The sequence below is a fragment of the Eleginops maclovinus genome, chromosome 2, assembly GCF_036324505.1.
Source record: "Eleginops maclovinus isolate JMC-PN-2008 ecotype Puerto Natales chromosome 2, JC_Emac_rtc_rv5, whole genome shotgun sequence".
NCBI lineage: Eukaryota > Metazoa > Chordata > Actinopteri > Perciformes > Eleginopidae > Eleginops > Eleginops maclovinus.
In genome coordinates, this window is record NC_086350.1 from 21218464 (window position 1) to 21240139 (window position 21676).

General features: G+C 39.6%; 3 protein-coding genes across 3 annotated transcripts in view; 2 read left to right on the plus strand and 1 right to left on the minus strand.

Moving 5' to 3' along the window:
* The first annotated feature begins 1480 nt into the window (after positions 1 to 1480).
* On the plus strand, positions 1481 to 14409 carry rspry1 (ring finger and SPRY domain containing 1). The gene is made up of 15 exons (XM_063907023.1): positions 1481 to 1884; positions 2352 to 2966; positions 4206 to 4258; positions 5839 to 5951; positions 7813 to 7939; positions 8344 to 8402; positions 8834 to 8900; positions 9274 to 9405; positions 9660 to 9775; positions 9906 to 10049; positions 10295 to 10406; positions 10668 to 10770; positions 10938 to 11090; positions 11847 to 11951; positions 12091 to 14409. The coding sequence occupies exons 2-15, from the start codon at positions 2572 to 2574 to the stop codon at positions 12185 to 12187; spliced, it is 1776 nt and encodes a 591-aa protein (XP_063763093.1). The 5' UTR covers positions 1481 to 1884; positions 2352 to 2571; the 3' UTR covers positions 12188 to 14409.
* A 367-nt stretch (positions 14410 to 14776) lies between these two features.
* arl2bp (ADP-ribosylation factor-like 2 binding protein) lies at positions 14777 to 18455 on the plus strand. Its single transcript, XM_063907061.1, has 7 exons — positions 14777 to 14910; positions 15247 to 15316; positions 15655 to 15716; positions 16152 to 16258; positions 16507 to 16592; positions 16765 to 16861; positions 17625 to 18455. The coding sequence occupies exons 1-7, from the start codon at positions 14892 to 14894 to the stop codon at positions 17706 to 17708; spliced, it is 525 nt and encodes a 174-aa protein (XP_063763131.1). The 5' UTR covers positions 14777 to 14891; the 3' UTR covers positions 17709 to 18455.
* The window catches only part of pllp (plasmolipin), a 9088-nt gene continuing 5138 nt past the window's right edge, over positions 17727 to 21676 (minus strand). Inside the window, exons 3-4 of the mRNA XM_063907048.1 lie at positions 20806 to 20922; positions 17727 to 19990 (exon numbers count right to left, since the gene is read on the minus strand). Coding sequence (XP_063763118.1) covers positions 19883 to 19990; positions 20806 to 20922 — 225 coding nt within the window. The 3' untranslated portion in view covers positions 17727 to 19882. The remainder of the gene's footprint in view (positions 19991 to 20805; positions 20923 to 21676) is intronic.

The following is a 21676-nucleotide window of genomic DNA, read 5'->3' on the forward strand; positions in this document are numbered from 1 at the left end:
ATTTTAATCTTGTACTAAAGCGGTTTGTGAAATCTGATGTATATTTCTTATTACAGGCACTGCAATGATGTCAGCTTCTCAAAAACAGCAGGTGGAAAATGACCCTGCAATGATGTCATCCTCTCAAGAACAGCAGGTGGAAAATACAAAAGCGTGTGTCAATCCTGGAAACCCAGTTTTCTCCTGCATGTTGACTTCAGAAATGAAAGGAAGACACCCAGCCCTGTGGTCAAAGACCCAGAATCCACTGTACAAGACAACTTCCAGTGACTATGGTCTTCGCACTCAAACCTTCGGAACCTCACCCCGTGCTTTCTATCCTAAATCCCAAAAATTCACTGAGGAAATGAGAAAGACTGGGCTGTTTCATGACAACTCCCTCAATACTGCAGTTGACCGAAGCAGGGTGTATGACTATCCCGATTTACAGAACACCATCTAATCTAAATGTATGATTGACTGTCAATTCTGCTGTATTCTTTAATTAATGACAGGTTTTGGTTTAGAATAAATCAATCTATGTAAATTAAAAAAGAATTCCTAAGCAATTTATGAACACACAACTAACTTCTTCTTTTTCTACTATTTCAGCATTTTAACAGATCAGACTGTGAGGTTTTTCATTGTAAATTCCTATAGAGACATGATTTATGTCAGACACCTAATTCTATATTAACGCATTAGTAGTTATTCCCTGACTGTACATTTCACATATTTGTAACATTGCATATTGCCTTTAATTTCCCTTTACAACTGAGAAACAAGCTGATTCTCAGAATTTTCAAAAATAATTAAGCGGCAAATATGTCTGATAAATTGAACCATTCCATTTTCACATTTCCTGGCATATCTTAATAAACGATAACATGGTGTTCTCAAGTGTAATGTTTGATTATATATATTCGAATAATATAATCCAACAGTGTTATGTTACAGCAATGCAAAACAAAAATGAATATTTATCTTGCAAAGGGGGTTGTTGCTTTTCTATAAGCTACTTAAAAATACGAAGTACAAATACAGTTTTGTGTTTCCTCTCCTTCATTCCTTGTGTTTCCGATGATTGCGTTCAGGTACACTGGGAAAGTCTGTCTTCGCATTTTCTGGTAGCCATTTATTCCCTTTTATCTCATTTCTGGTTTTGTTGGTATTCTTTTTCATACACAATTCAAACATTGTATTAAAGCTCTCATTTTAAGGGTTTGCATTTTTTTACCAACTTATATAATTACTGTTTGCAACTTCATTTTCTAATGTCAAAATATTGTTATAACTTGTTGCTTTAATGCTTGATTCTCGCCATATTTTGTCTGTCCTCAAGCAATATTGTCACTTAAATACCAAAAAACAACAACATTTGTTTCAGTAGGTTTGTAATACATCCTTGATAAAGAACGATAAAGAGATTTTTTTATTTAACACAAAGGGGTCTTTACTGTATGTTGACGTTGTGTTCAAGAGAAACCCTCCTCCCTCCTCCGCCAGCCGCGCCTCCGCAGCTACAGCTGATGATGGCTAATGCTACGGAACTTAGCAAACAGCTAGCGGTGTAGCAACGTTAAAATGTGTACGAGGTGTTAGGTAGTCGTACAATGAGTGTGATTCATTAGAGTTCAGCAAAGGAGTGTTAAGGATCATGAACGGGTCATGTTAGTGATCCCCTGTACTCCACCGGCGTTTGAGTATCGCGTGTAGCTCAATGCTAATCACGTTAGCTTGCTTGTGTAGTTTGACAGTAGGATCAGAGGAGTGTCCAGCTAAACGGGCTAACAGCTAGCTGCTGAGCTACAACACAACGTAGCTACTAGTTAGCTGTCTGTTTAGTGAACTATCCGGGCGAGCACGATTGATTGTATATACTGCTGTTTTTCAAGTAGTAACAACGTAAGTATTCGTTTGTATTTACATTGAATCAGTAAGAGGAGTTAGTGAGACTTGGTTTCTATGTGGACCTGCTATTCAATGCTACATGTTAATGCTTTGGTGGGTGGCTAGCTAGTTGGCTAACTTAATAGTTCTGTGTATAATTGATTGATTTTGTACGATGACGATCTCATAAGTGATATACTACGGCTGTACTCAAGCAGGACAGCTATTTAACAGCTACACATCGGATGATAGCCAATGTGTGTGATATACACAGAAAATGGACAAATGTTGATTTGGTTCTAGTTTTTTTTTGTATAATTGTATTTCTTTCAGGCTTGACATTTATCTTGTGGGGTATGTAACCTCAGCAAGTTTAACGCTTTGCTGAAGATTATCAGCTGTTAAACAGTTAAATAAACTGCTCTCACAGACTAAAGTTGGGGGGTGAATTTCACTTTTTCTCTTTTCTGTTGTTTCCACAGCCATCCCAGCCCTGGATGAGAACTGGACCTGAGCCTTGGCTGTATATGATGCTCAGAACTTTTTTTCGTTGCATCACCTGAGCTCTACTGGTTCATTTACCTGGCATTATTAATCACTAACCAATCACACATCTCTGCTTGGCAACAGTATGATCGTTCACGCTGACCCCACCCAGCCCTCTGGGACAAGAATATCCCAAAATCAAGCTCTCCAAATGATATGATAGTAGCCACCTGGATCACTTTTTGTGCTTGCAGGAGCCTTGCACGGGTTCTGCTCTTCCTTTCCTCCTCCAACTGCCTTTCTCCATTCAGGGAGACCCTTGCAAGTGTGGTCTCCGGCACTGGAAACATGGGTAACAGCTGTGTGTGCCGGGAGGATAGTGACCTCGAAGATCACCATGGCTCGTCAAGGGCAACTCGAGGACAGGCTAGGCGGGTGGATCACGGTACAGGCGTGGGTGTTGATGCCGCAGAAGTGAGGAGCAGTAGACCCAGGGACCCGGTCAGGCCTCCACGCCGAGGGCGAGGGCCCCATGAACCAAGACGGAAGAAGCAGAATGTGGATGGTCTGGTGCTGGATACACTGGCTGTCATCAGGACACTGGTAGACAAGTAAGTCTCATGAAAGTCAAGAGTGGTCTGTACATTTTAAATAGTTTAATCTATACATTTGGCAATGATGTCTGTTGGGAATTCAGCCACGAAAAAAATTGCTACTATCGTCATTTTGGTTAAGAAAACGTAACTACTTAAAGCGGAACTTTACCTGTGGCTTCAAAAAGTTAGAACTCCTTAGAGAGGACTTTGAGTCATTAGTTTCGCAATGTTTCTTTCCTTGATGCAGTGATAACCTGCTGCAATGATTAAGCAAGATTTGTATTTACTGCAATGATGCTGCTTGATTACTTTTTTCCTCCCTTTCCACTGAGCTATTATTCTCTTCTTTTAGAAAAGCAGTTGAACATAACAGTTTGAGGTGTTGATTAATTTCCTCTTCATGAACCTGGCAAACAAAGCATTTCTTATGTTATGGGGTTATAATTCTTCAGCTCATACATTAGAAAGTCCCACCTTCACCTTTACTAGTGTAATGCACAAATTATTTTTTAATGTTTCTCTATTATATCACTTTGAATGATATTGATTTATGTCCACAAGGGCCTTTGTCACAAGACTGCAGCCCCATGTTCCCCCCTACATGAATGTTATTTTGAGGACAACAATCCAATTTCAGTTCCTTTCCAGACTCTTTTCTCACGATTGTGTTCATAAATTCAAGTTAGTTAAACGAAACAGGACGCTTTCTTGAAAGAAAATTCAGTTTCAGTATTAAGTTATGGCTTTCAAAATGAAATCAGACCTCAGCTTGAACCAGTGCATGAAATGCAACAATAATGGCAGCGTCATCTAAAAACAGCGTCCTCGGAGATAAATCATTTAGGCTTGCCTTGACCTGCCCATGGGATAACATGTCTGTTCACGGCCAATGCTGCAATCACAGAAACAAACAAAGGCGTTTATCACTATTATAACTCATGTGCAGTGATCACAGTGTCATTCAGACATCCTTATGTACTTGCTGGTTGAACAGAAAAACATTACTTCTGTGTATGCACATAAATGGAGACATAAATCACAAAATAAAGAGCAGAGTGAAGCTGAATGATTTTAGAAGCTATATAGAATGGTGCTGATTTTGGTTCGTATTTTGATAGGATTCAGCCTATATTATGGCTTCAGTGAAATTCAGTTTAATTTAATGTTTAGAGTTTATAATGTACAGCACTCAAGTAAGTGAAAAAGAAGTGAGTAACTAGTTGTCAATAAATTATGTTCACATTTCTTTTCCAGTGACCAAGAGCCCCCTTACTCCATGATCACTTTGCATGAGATGGCTGAGACGGGTAAGGAAGAAATTGAAACACACACATTCACACACGATGCAGAGAGAGCACTTTGTCCAGTTCATTAAAACAAATGTGAAAATGAAAGAAGCATTCTGGAAGTTTAGGGAGGTAGGGAAGCTGATCAGGATGTTCTCAGTTCTACAGAAGTTGAAAGTCATACTGTTGGTGCACATTGAGGATAACCAACAACATTGCAACAAATCTTCTTAATAAGGAATTTTCCCAAGCTTAGCAAAGAAGTGAAAGCCAGTCAAAAGAGATAAACATTAGAAAATAAGAATCAAACAATGATAAGTAAGTGAGTATAATCTTTTTCTATTGCACTGTACAGATCTTAATCACTCTGAATGAATGATAAGTGGTCTTAGGAATTTAAACAGGTCCCTTCAGAATATGCTGTCCTCATGTTTTTGAGAAATGCTGAGGTAGTGAAATTACAGCTTTGTAAGCAGCAGACAGTCGTACTCCTGGTTTGTCCTAGCTTCTCTGACACCCACATCAAACCATTCTGTCCATGATTTGAATGAGGTGTTAAAGAGGACCTATATCTCAAACTGGAGAAACCTCACTGGATGGGCAACACCACCTGTCTGCTGCCTACAATCCTGCAGGAAGGCTGCTGCCTCAGCACTTTTCTAACTTCTCCTTTTCCAACTGCAGTCACATTTCTCCCTTGGGGTACCCCTTTTGCCTCCATTATGCAAAACTGCGCTCTTTGAGCTATTGATTTAATGCTATGCATGAGAACAAACACAGATGCTGTAAACGGGCAATAGAGCGCTTGTCGCAAACTGCGGTAAAGAGTGCTATTGAGAATATTATCGACAAATCCCAGGTGTCCCAATATGAAAATGCAATATTCTTTATTAGGCCTAATTCAGAACATCCACAAATCACATATGCTGTTGACACAATCGTATTGAACCCGGCATATTGTCATGAATGGAAAATGGTTCCATTGCTGTTTGTGCTTGAATGACCGGTCTGGTTTTTATTCTGGTTTAAACTTTACTGGATGTTTGTGTGTGTTTTTGGTCTGTTGTGTTTCTTTCTCATGGCACATGATGCTCTCAGGCTCTGTGTGTTTGTTTGTTTACCTATTCAGTAGCATTTGAATGTTTGTGTTTGCACATATGGTGGTTAATGCTTACAAGGCGTGGTGTTGTGTGCTTTGACAACAGCCAAGTCGGGTATTAGCTTGCAGATACTGAACCCTAAAGGCAGCCAAGCAGAAAGCTGGTCACTTTCTGTTTGACATGTGCCATGATGTTACATTATTCATCAGCCCATTCACTGCGGCTTTTATGAGTGATGGTGGTAGAGAGAGACTCTTACTGAGTCATCTAATGGACAGGAAATGGATGTTTTCGTAATTATGGTGCATCTGATTCTCATATTCCAGTCTGTCTGGCACGCAGAATGATTTCCTCCCAGTTATTTTTTGGTAAACTGGTTAAATGGGACTAATGTTGGAAATGCCTGTATGTGCACCAAGTGTGTATTATTTTAATATAAAACAAGGAGAATAGTTCAATCCATTAAGTCTTAAACCAACTTCCTTGTCTCCTATCTCTCAGATGATGGTTGGCTGGAGGTTGTCCAGTCTCTGATTCGAGTGATCCCATTGGACGACCCACTTGGCCCTGCAGTGATAACCCTTCTGTTGGATGAATGCCCGCTGCCCACCAAGGTGAGGGTTTAATGCATGTGGATGACGGAGGGACGTAAGGCATGGCTTCTTGAAAACATCACCAATCTTAGCCCATTTATCATCGGCAAAAATGTTCAAAACAGACACCTTCGGATTTCAATCAGTCCTTGAAAGGGTCAAACAAAATCCCCACACAGCTCATGTAGACTAAAAGAGAGGCTGTTCGAGTATAAATATGTAAAGCACGTGGAGTTTACCCAATATGTGTGGAGTAGTAATCAAAGAAGAATAACATGTATTTTTATCTGTGTGTGTTAACCTAGACATTTCTAATGCCAAAACTGATGTTATTTCAAAACTTGAATCAGAAAAACATTTGTCTTCCTTTTCCCATGACTTTTCCATACAGTGGTGATTGTTTGTATGTAGATTGGTATGCAACTACAACACTACTCCACGATTATTACATTTTTTGTAAAAATGTCAAGGAATTGGATACTAACTTCCATCCCATGTATTGGTTTTATTGGGTCTCTCCTTTCCACCCCTTCTCTGTCACAAGGGGACAATTAAAATCTGTTTTGGACCCCCTGCCTCCCGACCCAAAGCAACCTCAGGACAAAGGACACTGTATGACATTCAGAACAGTGTGAACCCTGTACTTTTTCCAGAAATATTCTCCACCTAACAAAACACATTTAGCTAAAAAATGTGTTTAAAACAAAAAAGCTCTTGTAGAATTCGCCTGCAGGTGCAGCGTATAAGTAGCACAAGCTGGACACGTATTGCTGGCACTGCAGCGTAGCAGTCGGGCCACATTGTCTAATCCTGGTTTCTGCTGCATCAGGGACACTGTGTCCCTGTTTTAAATTAAATGTATTTTACCCATGTTGTGCTTTCTCTGGCTGTTGCTCCAGATAATCACCTCGTTTTTCCTCCACTAGGATCCGATACTTAATACTTTTTTTGTCAGATCAAATCTGAAATTTTAGTTGCGTGAGAGCAGCTCCACATCAGCAAGTGCAGCGCAGGGTTGCGTCTAAACCTGGTATCCTCTTACTGTCTGCGTGCGCCCTCATACCAAAATGCAGATTTTCCCTGTGAATTTTTAAAGTGATGCCAGAAAACTATATTTCTGTTCGTCAAAAACTGTATAATTACTCCAAAAATATGAAAACTGTGTCAACTAGCGGCAGTGGCTTAGTCTGTAAGGGGGTCTGAAGGGTCGCTGGTTCACGTCCCTATTGGACCAAAACAAATGAGCTGAGATCACCAGTGAGCTGGTAGTTGGAGAGGTGCCAGTTCTCCTCCTGAGCCACTGCTGAGGTGCCCTTGAGCAAGGCACCAAACCCTGAAACTGCTCCTTGGCACCGTGTACCTGGCAACGTCCCTGCTCTGCCACCTCTCCTGCATGTGTGTTTGTGTTGCATTGTTTTTACAGTCGGTCTGCCGGTGGAAAAGTGGCAGGCAGCAGAATAACACTTAAACTGTTATTTCGGAATTACATCGTTTCTTTTACCGTCCTGTTTTCTGTAGAGGAAGTAAAGAACTCTTGATTTATTTGTTGTTTGAGGTGCATTATATGACTTTAAGACATGAAGAAACTTTTATTTCCTGCTTCGCTCTAATGCTATATTTACTGGAAAATGGACCAGGCTGTAATTTTGTCCGGAAGTGAGGTTAGCACCCTCAGAAAACCCCTGCTGTGCATTTAATTTTGGGAGTGACTGGTGCTCAAACAAGTCCTTTAGTCTAACTTTATTAAATCGTGGACTTCTTTTGATGGCAACACTTTATATTAGCCAATCAGGTCATAGTTGGGCCCAGAGAAATGTTTGGATTGTTTGCTATAAAGTGCGTGTACTTTTGTGAGAGTAACTGCTCCGTCTCTCCTCTCCAGGACGCTCTCCAGAAACTGTCTGACATGTTGAGTCTGAGTTCGGCTGTGGCACGACAGGACGCTCTGATCCCGGCCAAACACAGAAACACCACAGCTGTCCTCGGATGCCTGGCAGAGAAACTGGCTGGTACGCTCCACATTTTCTCAAGTGATATTTTTTATCCTGGAGTCAATACTGTTGTTCTCCACAACATAACTGTAGTTACTTGCTCACTATGAACAAATAGACATTCAAGCTCAGAAACCAAAAGTCTACGTGTTAATCAACTTGCTAGGACTTTAAATGAACTTTAGCTGAATTTGTTTTCTTATATTGAAGAGCTGGGTTTGTTTTGGGGGTAATTTAACTTTTCCTGTTACTTAACCAGAGGGTGGAATATTGAATGGTCAGGCTGCTCAAGGTGTAAGCTCATTCAGTTATTCATTTTGGGATCAGGAATTAGCTTGTCTTAAAGTCAGGGTAACCTTCCAAACAGTGGTTTGAGTACCTTTGTTGTGATACTGACACCATTTCTTTACTTTATCGTTAAGGTCCGGCTAGTATCGGATTGTTGAGCCCTGGAACCCTCGAGTACCTTCTAGAAAGCCTGGTGAGTGTACACCCACACACAGACACAGACACAGACACAGACACAGACACAGACACAGACACAGACACACACACAGACACACACAGACACACACACACACACACACACACACACACACACACACACACACACACACACATACACAATGTGTGTTTGCATGAAAGCAGATGTTGTTGTCATGTCAGGGGGTCCCAAACTTTTCAATGCAAAGGCACCCTGAAGCCTTTTTGCAAGATGTCCCAAAGACAACATTACATACAGTGGTAAATCCTTTATGTACGCTGCCTCATATTTGCAGAAATTAGTCTTCCCCCGAAGAGGCCCCATTGATATCCCCACACGTTGAAAATCCCTGGTCTATGTCAAAATACTAACCTGGAAGAAACACAAACTAATGATCATTTATTTGGTTTCTATAATTGTCCCTCCAGAGCTCGGAGGCACACCCGACGGTCATGCTGTTTGCTCTCATCGCTCTGGAGAAGTTCTCCCAGACCAGTAAGTTCTCTCACTGTTTTCACACTATTTCTTATTAACCAGTGCCATGACAACAGGCATGTCCATTGACTCTACTTTGGCTTTTTTTTTTTACTGCTTCTCTGATTGTTGTTTGTTTACTTGCATGTGAAATATCTGCTGTCAGGTAAAGACAAAGATGTGTTCTTCTCCAACATGCCTCCATCAGCTTTAGATTGCGTTGCTGCAACTTTTTCCTACAATGTTAGATAAGAACTTGTCGGGAATTTGCCCTAACACTTAATTTCCTATTATTCATAGCCCTTTAGAGACATATATCAGTAAAGTCACTTCTCTGACACTGATTGGTTAGACTGTTTTAACATGCATGCCTGGTGCACTTTCTCACCTGCAGGTGAGAACAAATTGACAGTGTCTGAGTCATGTATTAGCAATCGACTCGCTGTCCTGGAGTCGTGGGCCGAGCATCCTGACTACCTGAAAAGGCAGGTTGGGTTCTGCTCACAGTGGAGCCTTGACAACCTGTGTGAGTAGCCCTGTTTTTTTTTACACTAGGACAGTGTTTATTTGGATATTTTGTGTCTTTGTATCGTCTTTTTTTAATATTAAGTCAACCTAATTCTGCTTTAGTTGAGTCTAAATTCTAGTTAGTCATCTTGGTTAAAGGAACCCTCACATATTAGTATTAGCTGTAGTTTTAGTCAATTTAATGTGTGTGTGTGTGTGTGTATGTGTGTGTGTGACTAAGTAAAGAATTATGATTATGTTTCCTCTGTCCAGTCCTTAAAGATGGTCGTCAGTTCACATACGAGAAGGTCAACCTCACCAATATCAACGCCATGCTCAACAGCAACGATGTGAGCGAGTACCTCAAGATCTCCCCGACTGGACTAGAGGTAAGTCTGTGTGTGCTCTATGAGAAAAGCCAAATTCGGCTGAATCCATGTATGAAAATATCCTAATTAACAGAACAGAAGACTACATAAGCCTCAGACTAACATGGTTATTTTTCTCTCCCTTCCTCAGGCACGATGTGACGCCTCGTCCTTTGAGAGCGTGCGATGCACATTCTGCGTTGATTCAGGCATTTGGTACTACGAGGTGACGGTCATCACGTCGGGTGTGATGCAAATCGGATGGGCCACCAAGGACAGCAAGTTCCTCAACCATGTACTCATCTTCAATCTTTACAGTTCAGCTTTTTCACGCTATGTTTCCTTGCAGTCCTACAACTGTGTGTGTGTGTGTGTGTGTGTGTGTGTGTGTGTGTGTGTGTGTGTGTGTGTGTGTGTGTGTGTGTGTGTGTGTGTGTGTGTGTGTGTGTGTGTGTGTGTGTGTGTGTGTGTGTGTGTGTGTGTGTGTGTGTGTGTGTGTGTGTGTGTGTGTGTGTGTGTGTGTGTGTGTGTGTGTTACAGGAGGGCTACGGGATAGGAGACGATGAATACTCATGTGCGTACGATGGCTGCAGGCAGCTCATCTGGTACAACGCTCGCAGTAAACCTCACTCTCACCCCTGCTGGAAGGAAGGTCTGCATTACACACTGGACTCCTTTTTCTTTAGCTATTTCTTAACCGTACACTTCAAAGAAGGTTTGGTGAACAGTAACAGAGAGAGGACACCACGTCTTACTCATTTGATTTAACATTTTTCATTGTGTCTCTGGGGTGTTTTGTAATTTTGAGCACCCACACGCCAGCGTTCAGGCTCTGATTTACCTCCCACAGTATCAGATAATAGGTATAACAGTGTGCGAAAATGTTAATATTCTGCGTGTGTGGCCTGTTTAGGAGATGCTATTGGCTTCCTGTTGGACCTCAGCAAGAAGCAGATGATCTTCTATCTGAACGGACATCAGCTGCCACCAGAGAAACAGGTCTTCTCCTCCGCCACGTAAGTCTACACCCAAACAGACTGTCTCCTCTATTTCTGTCACTTTTCTCTGGTTTGTGTGCTGTTGACTTATTTCCTCTCCCTTAATGTCCTTCCTTCTCTCTTTGTTTCCAACTTCTTTTTACTGTCCCTATTATATTACCCTGTATCCCCTCTGTCTCTTTCAGGTCCGGTTTCTTTGCGGCAGCCAGCTTTATGTCGTACCAGCAGTGCGAGTTTAACTTTGGGGCCAAGCCTTTCCGTCACCCACCTTCGGTCAAGTTCAGCACCTTCAATGACTTTGCCTCTCTGCTGCCCAGTGAAAAGATCATCCTGCCCAGGTACAAAATGAAGCTGTCCTTAGAGGGATTTGGACAGCAGTCTCTAAAAATAAACTACACCCGTAGAATTTGGAAATGTAGAATGCAATCTGGTGCTGAACCAAACAGTCCTCTGACTAGTGAATCATTTGTTTGCACACAGCATCCAACATGTAGTTGTGCCATGATACAAACATGAATCATCTTTTGGGGTTACTCCAGTGTACAAAAAGCAGAATAATGTATTGTTGGCCGAACTAAAGCAGCTCCTACGGCGTTTTTGTTTTTGACTAGTTGCAATTGTTACAATGCAACATACCTGTCTTTTAGCAGACAACTTCTTAAATGGCAGTGACCTAGCATCCACAACACTCCAAAGCTGCACTGCCATAATGAAATGCACCTATTACTTATTATACCTGAGTTTGCCTTGTGTAGCCTGTAATACTAACATATTTTTGAACCTTATATAATCAGATTTGGTTGAATCCACCCTAAACAATCCCATGCTGCAACACAACTTAAAACATTACCAGAGCTGAATTAAGACACACTGTTATTAAACACTGAACATTTTTATCTAGGCAAAATCCTTATTCCCACAGGACTAGTATCACCAAGGACCTCTATTAATTTGGAATAATTGTGGAGGTCAGCTGTGATATAATTAAGGGTCAAATGTGCCATTATTTGTCAAGTAAAAGAGTAGAAGACAATTTTAAATACATCTGTATATGGGAATATTAATCAGCTTGTATGTTTGTTTATGTTTCACAGACACCGGCGTTTAGCCTTACTAAAGCAGGTTAGCATCCGAGACAACTGCTGCACGCTTTGTTGTGACGTCATGGCCGACACGGAACTGCGGCCCTGTGGACACGGGTATGTGTGCTTCCTATGTCAGCAAATAAAACAGTTTAAATCAATATTTTAAAACTCAAAAGTATTTTAATAGTACATTTGACACAGAAGATAGAACACCTGAGTTTATAACATCCCAATGTGTTCTGTTTCCCTCCAGTGGTATGTGTATGGAGTGTGCCTTACAGTTAGAGACGTGCCCCCTGTGCCGCCAGGACATCCAGACGCGCGTCAGACTCATAGCACATGTCTCCTGACAAACCTCCGGCCCCTTCTCCTCCACGGAGAGACACACAAGCCCAACCGCCTCCTCCTCCTCCTCCTCCTCCTCCTCCTCCTCCTTTAATCCCCTCTCACCCAGCAGGGCTGGAAGGACGGCCTCACTATGTGTTCATGATGCCACTGTGACTTCTGGTCAGAGGAAGCGGAGAGAAGAAAAAAAGGAGATTAGAGGAGGGTGAAATAAACCAGCTGGAATCCACCCATTTACATACTTCACCTCTTTTGTACAACTCACTGCAGAAGCTGGGCAAGGAAGCATCAACGTACTACCAACAGTCAGAAAAAGAGAGCTGGAGACAAATAATTTAACGAGACTACAGACGGAACAAAGCTCTAATCTGAAAACCCCTGCGTCGAGTTCTTAGTCATTCTTTCCATGATATGAAGATCTCACTGCGCTTTCAGCTCAGAAGCTACTACTATTTAATCCCATTGTCGTCAAGCACACGTCTGCAGATCTGAAAGGGCCGGTGGTAGAGGAGAACACAGCCTGTAGTACACTATTAAACCCAAGGTACAGATACATTTTAGATAGTCCCATCTATATGTTTTTGGGTATAGATAAACAAATTCTGGTGTTCTCTACGTAGCATTTCCATTCTTTTTTCTCAAGGTTATACCAACTCCTATCCTTTGGTCAGCTTCACTGTCTTTGCTAATTGATCGCCCACTGGTAGAGTTTGAAAAAATATGTTATCGGGTAAAATATCAAATTTATCTCTTGGTGTCATAAAGCTTTAAAGTTCCACAAAGAGTTTCTGCTTTGGTTTACAATGTAAAATTAAATCAGCTGTCATGCAACCAAAAACGTTCTTGACAAAATGTATGTTTTACAGCCAGTTGAAAACTTGAATCTGTATTGGAAGTCCTTTTTAAGCACGACTGACCCTGCTGCTTATTGCGCTTTATTGTCTTTGCTCAGATGTTGGTATTTCCTCAGTCTCTGTCCTGTCTGTAACAACCACAACAAAGGAATACAACAAGATTAGAATTTACCGAAAGTTAATCTGCAAATGTAATCCACCAGTTCCCCCAGCATCCCCCACTTAAAAGTGCTTATGTTCTAAGAACCAGTGAGGAGGAAGTATACAAATTTAATTTCCACCGACACCTTCTGAATTTATCTTGGATTGCTTGATTGGTGCTAACAATTTGGCAACAGTTCGTAATTTAGCTTCACCATGAGTCAGCCTCAGCTGAAGGGCATCATAAGTAAATATGTCTTAATTTTTATTTGTCATAACAAACACATGCGTCTGTATTAAGACGATTTTTCTCAAACTCCAAGATGTGATTTCATTTTGTATTATAATGATGGTGAACGCTGATGTAGAGACTTGACAGTGTTGTATTAGCCGATCAGTAAATTGTTTAAAACAAATGTGAAATGTTGAAGTGAATCCTTTTTCATCAATACCAGTTTACTAAATATCACAGGGCCATCTTAAAATGCAGTGAAACTACCCCAAACAGTGAAATTACCAGTGTGGGATTCAGTACAGAATTTGTATTTATTTTCTCTCTGATTGGCAGCGTATTGTTCAATATATCTTTAAGATTAAGTCAAATTTGGTTGCCCTCTTTGTGGTTCAAATAACTTATAAGCTTATTATATAAGCACATATCTGCTCTCATGTCCTCCCTTTCTTCATAAACCTCATGCTTTCTGTTGTTTTTCTGTCCATCTCTTACTTGAAGCATCTCTGGGTTGACTGAATGATATTTTGGAAATGGGTGATAAAATAAGAGAGTTTGTTATTCTAGAAGAACTAATTGTACAATTACAAAAAAAAACAATGACATTTCAAATGACCACAATGAATAATTCTGAATTTATTTTGGACACACTGTTGTTGACAGACTTATTACTCCACCAAATAGCATGAACAGGATCTGTGAAATCATTCAGATTATAATGTACGGATTTCTGAAGGGTAAAATGCATCTCTCAGCAGGAAAAAAAAAAACTGGTTTGCTATCTTGTATTTCCTGGAGCACCTTATACTGTAAATGCAGGGGAGAGAAATTATATGTTAGTCTCTTCGGTTGGAAATTAAGTTCAGGATTGTATATAATAAGTTGTGGGTTGTATTTAAAACATCGATAAAGGACTTTTGCCCTAGAGTTCCCAAAGATGTGACTGATGAATTGTTGTTTCCTGGATTGTGATATTTGTAATAAATGTATGTTTATGTGAGATCTTTTTTGTGTGACCGAGTGGTGTTTACTTAAAACAGGAGTGACAATAATTAGCATCTTTAACAATGGCGTGCCAGTTGTTTTACAGAAATACTTGCAAATAACATATGTACACAAATTGTTATCTTCATAATAGACACTAATTTACACAAACATTCAATAACAATTGGTCACAGCCAAGATAGCTACGAATACTGGAATTTAGTAAAGAATGACAGAAAGATAGTCATATTTAGATTATTCACTTAAATTTGAGTCAAATTCCAACAAAGGAAGCAACCATTGTTTCAGTAACCTCAGCAGAATAATGGTAAATTATCTAATATTCAATAGCAAACGATATATTATTCAGGTAGGAACCAATGTACTCAGCTTTTGTTCTACCGGAAACAACTCAGTTGCACACACAAAGTTCGCCACCGTTTCCTTGGTAACAACACTACGTTTGGCATTTGTCATACACGGTTTATTCTCAACAACATGGACATACAGGAACGAAGTAAGTAGGATTGTTTAACCATCATTAGTAACTCAAGCTAGGAGTGCCATTATACGTTTAGTTCGAAAATGCTAAATATAGCTAACAAACTGACACTTTGCATGCATTTAACGCTAACAACATGTGTTGAGCTAACGTAAGCTAACCGTTAGCTTTACTAGCCACCTAACGTCAAGTAACGTTATCCTTCAGTATCATAACAAAACTAGTCAGTCCTTACTGTCTGTGTAGTGCAGCGAAATGTCCTTCGAAAACATGCAGCTAACCGAGCTGTTTTGCATAGCTAACAGCTTTGATTTCCCCACAACATGAGTATTGCCTCTCATCATCCTCCAGATGTCCGAGGCTGTGGAGACAACATCGTAGAAATGATTGACATGGACGAAGAAAACTTTGCTATTTCCACGTAGGTACCCAACATCCAGAAACTACGTTTTCCATCAAGAGCTGGGTGATTTAGAGAGTGTTAATGTTTGCTTTTCGTGACCAAAATTGTTCAAGCTGATTGGTCATTGAAGACTTGTCTCTCGCTGTTTTAAGTGTTTTATATTGTTCTTGGACTTTCCCACGTCAAGACTTCAGCATTAACTTTCAAGGCTTAAGTGGAGCCATAGTGTTATGACAGTCAAGTCTCAAGTTTTAGTTTATGAGGCTAAAGCTAGAACAAAGAAATTATACAATACTGTGATGTGTTGCATACACAGTCTGGATTTTATTTGATAATGTGTCTTTTTTTTCCTCAAGTTCTTCAGCTGCAGACGCCGCGTTTGATACTGTGGTTGGCTCCATAGAGGACATCATCATGGGTAGGATTAGTTCAGGAATACCTTCAGCCTTTTCTATAAGCATATTGTTGTGATAGTCTAACTGTTTATGATTTTTGGTGATTACTTTTCAGCCACCAGACAGTACAATGTGATTCTCATAGTGTGATGTTGTGGAAACATATCCAATGTGATCTTTTTGTTCCTGGAAATGAGGGCTTTTGTGTCTGTAAGTTATATTATATACAAATATTGTGAGTTATGCTCCTAAATTGCTCCAACCAATTGAGTCAGTCTGGGTTCTTTCATTCGTGGTGAACATTCTATTACTGAAAAGTATAACAAAGTGTTATATTTTATCCTAGACTTTTTTTTCAAGGAAACTTTGCTAAACCTACGAAGACATACACATCTTAAGTGTTTTTGCAGAAAAATGAAGATATGTGATGTTCTGCATATGTATTACTTTTCTTTTAGAGGAGGAGTTTCAGCAGCTTCAGCAGAACTTCATGGAGAAACACTACCTGGAGTTTGAGGACTCTGACGAGAACAAGCTCAGCTACACGTCCATCTTCAATGAATATGTGAGTTGCTGTGATCCAATGTAACTCCCACACCTTTCTTCAAGGAACATCCCATACAATTATCTGATTTGAACTGTATAACCCTGTCTATGTCTTATTCCCACTTCCCTTCAGAAATATTTCCGATTTGAACATATTGTCTTTAATTTTAGCCTACAGCTTTGTCTAAGACTCTGACTTATTCCTGAACATCTGTAGTAGTCAGGGAGGTAATCTAAGAAATATTTCTTTATAACACTATTGTGTAGGTCGACCTGCTGGAGAAACACCTGGAGCAGCAGCTGATGGAGAGGATCCCCACCTTCAGCATGAACTCTTTCATAGAGCTGCTTATGTAAGATGTGACACCACAACTCTCCCATGAGCTCTAACAACTCATTTAATTCCACTAATAACTTATATGGTGAAGTTGGATGCACCTGTTGCATCTAAGAAATGATATTTTATATTCAGCCACTAGGCGGCACTAAACTACATTGAACCGTGTGTCCTTCTTTCATGTGCAGGCAACACAAAGAGGAGGTGCCAGGGGACATCTTTGACATGCTGCTGACCTTTACTGACTTCATGGCCTTTAAGGAGATGTTCCTGGAATACAGAGCGGTGAGTTAAGCCTAATTAAATTTGGATTATCTTTTTACTAGGTATGTTGACAGTTGTCAAGCTTCTGTTTAAGCGCATTTGAAAGACTTGAAGGACTACAGATGGAAATTAGCTGTTAGCTCCAATCTGGAATAAATCTTCTCTTCTCTTTTCTGAGATTAATGTAATGTATGCATGGTCCTTGTTCAAATAAATACATAAATCATCAATATATACACATTTCTGCAAGTAGCTTGGTAAAAAGCAGTTGTTAAACATCTTGTATCACGCTTTTCTTTAAAAGCACAATTTACTCTGGTCACATTCTCAAGTAGCGTGGAATCGTGGAAGTTGTTTTGACTACCACCATTGTCATGTGATGCAGTTATCTTCTCACTTTTAGCATTCCTTCAGTTTTCATCTATAAGAGGTTTTTACTGGGAGGCAAATTATCTTCAGATCTCCTCTGCAAAACAAACAGACCCCATGAATAAAATCAGTGAAACATCAAATAAATCAAATTGACCTAAAAAATGATCTGATGAATTCAAATCCAGACGAAAAAGGACTAAAATCCTTCATCCGGTTAAAATATGTAGTTTGAAAAAGACCAGGTTCTACAAAATATGCACACGGGATACATAGCCATTATGGGTGAACAAACAGAATGCACCATTGACTTGATGAAAATGACAGGTTTCCCTAGGTTAACATAGGTCTAGTCGCCATTTTAATGAAAAACTGTTACAAAATACACATTTAACAGTTGTACGTGTTTTTGTAGGAGAAGGAGGGCCGAGGGCTGGACCTGAGTCAGGGACTAGTGGTCACATCTCTGATCCCTGCAGGATCCACTGAGCCGCAGTGACACTCACAAAGTCAAACATTTGAATTGTGTCCATCTCTGTTTATTTAACATTTTTTTCCATGGGCCTTCAGAGCTTTGCACTTTAATGATCAGCTTCTGGAAACACTCCCCATAAATCTGCAGTCTGTGCACAAAGGACTCCTAACGGCCAAATTGTAAATGCATTTCTCTGTGTTTTATGTGGCGAAGGTATGTGTGTTAAAGACGCTCTCTGCAGTTAATGAGTGAGATCTTTCTTTTTACCGTCCAACCAACACTGGTCTGAGCATAATGACTATCAGAAATGAGTAAATGTGTGTCCCTGGAATCTACAGATTACCGTAACATTTTATGTAGTTCTTTGCAAATTCTCCCAGATACTCTGGTGCTGCATGAGACTAAATGTGTGTTTTTCATGTCTTCTCACTGGTTCTTATGTGAATTTATCAGCAAACCCCCCCTGTAAGCAGAGGAAAACATTTGTTTGAATGATAAACTTGGCTCTCTTTACCTGGTATGGTATTTTTTGTAAGAAAATAATATATGTTTTATGAACTTTTAAATTATTCTGTCAGTTTGAAACTCATTCATTGAGCTTTGCGCCTGTGAAAGTCAGTCTTTAGATATTTAGTGACTGTGTGTCTGTGTGTGAGCATGTGTGTGTGTCTGCAATTAGAAATAACATGTATAGTTTTGATGTCAAAAGTATTTTCTGCTGATGTTTCATTTGTTGGTAAAACCATATTTTAAAATAAACAGTTACATGTGTTTTTATTTGAACAAGTGCATTCTTGAGCCCCAGCACTCACCATGAGGTTTCACTAGTATTTCTAATTCTTGGTACAAAAGGACACAACGCATTTTTCAAAGGCACATACAACAGGAGTGTATTCATGTCTCATCTAAATCAAAGGGAAAAAAACCCCAGCTCTGAGTACTTTAAAGAACAATATTTGAATCATTAAAGGATCTTAATGTCCTGAAAAAACTAGGCATCTTCATAACACATTCATGAAAGAGTCAAATTTTCCATGTACATAGTTATTTTAGTTTTCACTGCTTTGGCTAGGTCTAGGGAGAATTTAAGAATTTGAGTCTGGATTTCCTGTACAGAAAATCAAATTGGATTTCTGTAGGACATAGTTACTATTAGCACTGCTATAAACAGGTATTTTAGATCATTTCTAAAATGATCATCAAAGAAAGCAAATGCAAGCGTCCAGCATGTTCCAACATGGACCAACAAAAACGCCCTCTGTAAACAGGTAATGCTAAACAAACAATCTCAATGATTCTTCATAGTCCTTCTAGGTAGATGGCAAATCAGATTCTTAGACTAATGAATAAGCAAGGGCACACCTTTTGAGGTCATCAATATTAATCTCATAGCATTAAACATGTATTACCACTTCCATGTCATGACAGAGTTTGACTTCAAAACATGAACAATAACTGTATTAGCAAATACCTTCTTCCATGGTTGGGTTACCTTGCTTTAAATAAAGATAGATTGCCATTTTCGAAACTACGCTTACATGTTTTCTTGTTGAAAGTTAAATGAGTAGATTAATACCAAACTCAATGAATGTGTAAAGATGAGGTATGCAGCCAATTAACCTAGCTTAGCACAAAGGCTGGAAACGGACAAAAAGCTAGCCTAGCTCATTTCAAGATAACAAAAAGAGCATTACTGGTGAGTGTATTTTGTTACCTTCGAACGGGTTTGGCTAGCTTTTCCTCTTGTTTGCATTCCTTATGCTAAGCTAAGTGGTTGCTTTATTTTAGTATTCAAAATACCTTCTTATGCAGTCCTAAGAAGGGTATCAATCTCTTGGTAAGCAGGCATTTAAATTAAAAACACATCTTGCCATTACATCATTGTATAACTTACATTTTTAGCACTATCATATTTATGTATTTACAATACTATTATTGAGTGTCTTATTTCATTGATACTTGTAATTCAAACTCAGTGCAGTTTATCAGATCACCTTAATTTATTTCAGGTGGATAATCAATTGCTGATAAGAAAAAGTTTCACAATTTGAAGGTAAAATGCTACTGAGCTTGACTGAAAAGTAAATACCACACAGTATCTTCTGTCTGAATTAGGTGTCATCTTACATAGCTAACTACAGTTTCTGAAAGGGTTCACAAGGGGTCTGTGTCCGGGATCAGTTAAACACGGTTGAGTCTTAGGTAGGCACTGTGTTGGTTGCAAAATGTCCTCCATCTCCCTTCCAGTCCAAATAAGAGAAGAAAGCACTGGCTCCATACGCGACAGTCACTACAGCACCAAAGAACTGAACAGAGAGGTGAAAAGGGGAGAAGAGAAAAGTTATACTTCTTTAACAACTTCAGGAAGCAGATCAATTGTTCATCTATTAACCATGTCCTCATTGGCCATTATGCATGCTAAATGCTTATGTATCTGGTCCTCTGTGCTTCAGAGGCATTATATATATATATATATATATATATATATATATATATACATTGAATTATATTGCAATGAGTTTGCGATATCACAGGGGCCAGGGTTGTATGTGTAAAATCATATCTGGTCATTTCTACTGTAACTGTAACCAGCACGGACTTTAGCCAATAACATAGACAATACAAAGGCACGATACAAAGGCCCTTCTTTAGTGTCACATTTCTAAATCTCACAAACAAACACATTGTCCATCTTTTTGAATTGAACCCCCCCTTAAAAATTGAACATTAGCTCTGCAGAGGGGAGGAGCAAGTGACAGCTTGGGTACAAAGGTAACTGCTCTTTAAAACACATATCACATGACATGTTTCCAGATCTGATCCTTGTCACCTGTTCTGCCTCTGTCATATCTTGAGCTTCGGATATGTGTACCTGCCACAGCCTGATAAAAACACATGCAGTCACACCTAGCTGAACAGTGATAGTGAGGGAGTGAAAACATTCCAACGTTGTATGACTAACTGAGTATAAGACTCCTGGATTTTTTGTCCAAAATATTGATTATTTTCAGAAGTATTTGCCTAAGAAGACAAATTATCAAAAAGTGATGTCACAGTGATTCATGCATATTTAACCAGGCCTTTATATTTTAGTGAGTGAGAGTGGTGTCAGGCGTCTTACAGCAGCAGCTGCCAAACGTTCGAAGAAGTAGAAGTAATTGTAGGGATGCACAGTTGCAGCGTTGGTCAAGAAGGCTGTCAGATAGAGGACCGTGGCTGCAGCGTTATACACCATCACCTAGCACAAAAAGGAGAAAAATTAGCCACATTTCTCACAGAGCTTCTTTCCTTGCATCCCCCCTTTGTCCCCTCTGTGTTTTCTTTTTCCTTTGCGAGTTGCTCTAATTCTTGCATCTTCCTCCATCCTTCTTTACTTTTTTAGTCAGACTCTTAATTTTACTATAATCTTTCCCAGGGTCACTTCAATTTAGATTGAAGTGACACTTCTATGTTGCCATCTTTTTCTTGTTTATGAAGAATTGATTAAAGGTTCACAATCATGCTTTTCTGTTTTTTCCCTTTCATCTAGTGTGAATATAGGTTTCAGTGCATGTAAATGATCTGCAAACGCTAAAATCCCTTAGTTCCGTCCAGAGGTAGTTCCTCTCCCACATACTTCCTGCCTACCTAAATTGCATTGAATGTATTCCTTTGTTTACTCTGTTAACATAGAAACATCACTACTTTACATTCAGGCTTCTATTGGCTTGCGCTCCAACACATTTATCGTGATAGGCTAAGGGGCAGGACAGCTTTAAGCAGTGGACCAACTAATAATAGAGAGGGCCTGCTAACCAATCAGAACAGACTAGACTCTGGTTTCAGAGACAGATAAAGACAGCATGTAAGGATGTCATAAAAGAGACACAAAATACAAATATGAAACCTGAAAGTTTGCATAATAGGGTTAATTTGGTACATTTAATGACCAAATCCCGTACTAAATTTGCACAGGGAGACTGTTTTAGGAATTCACATGACAGATTTCTGTC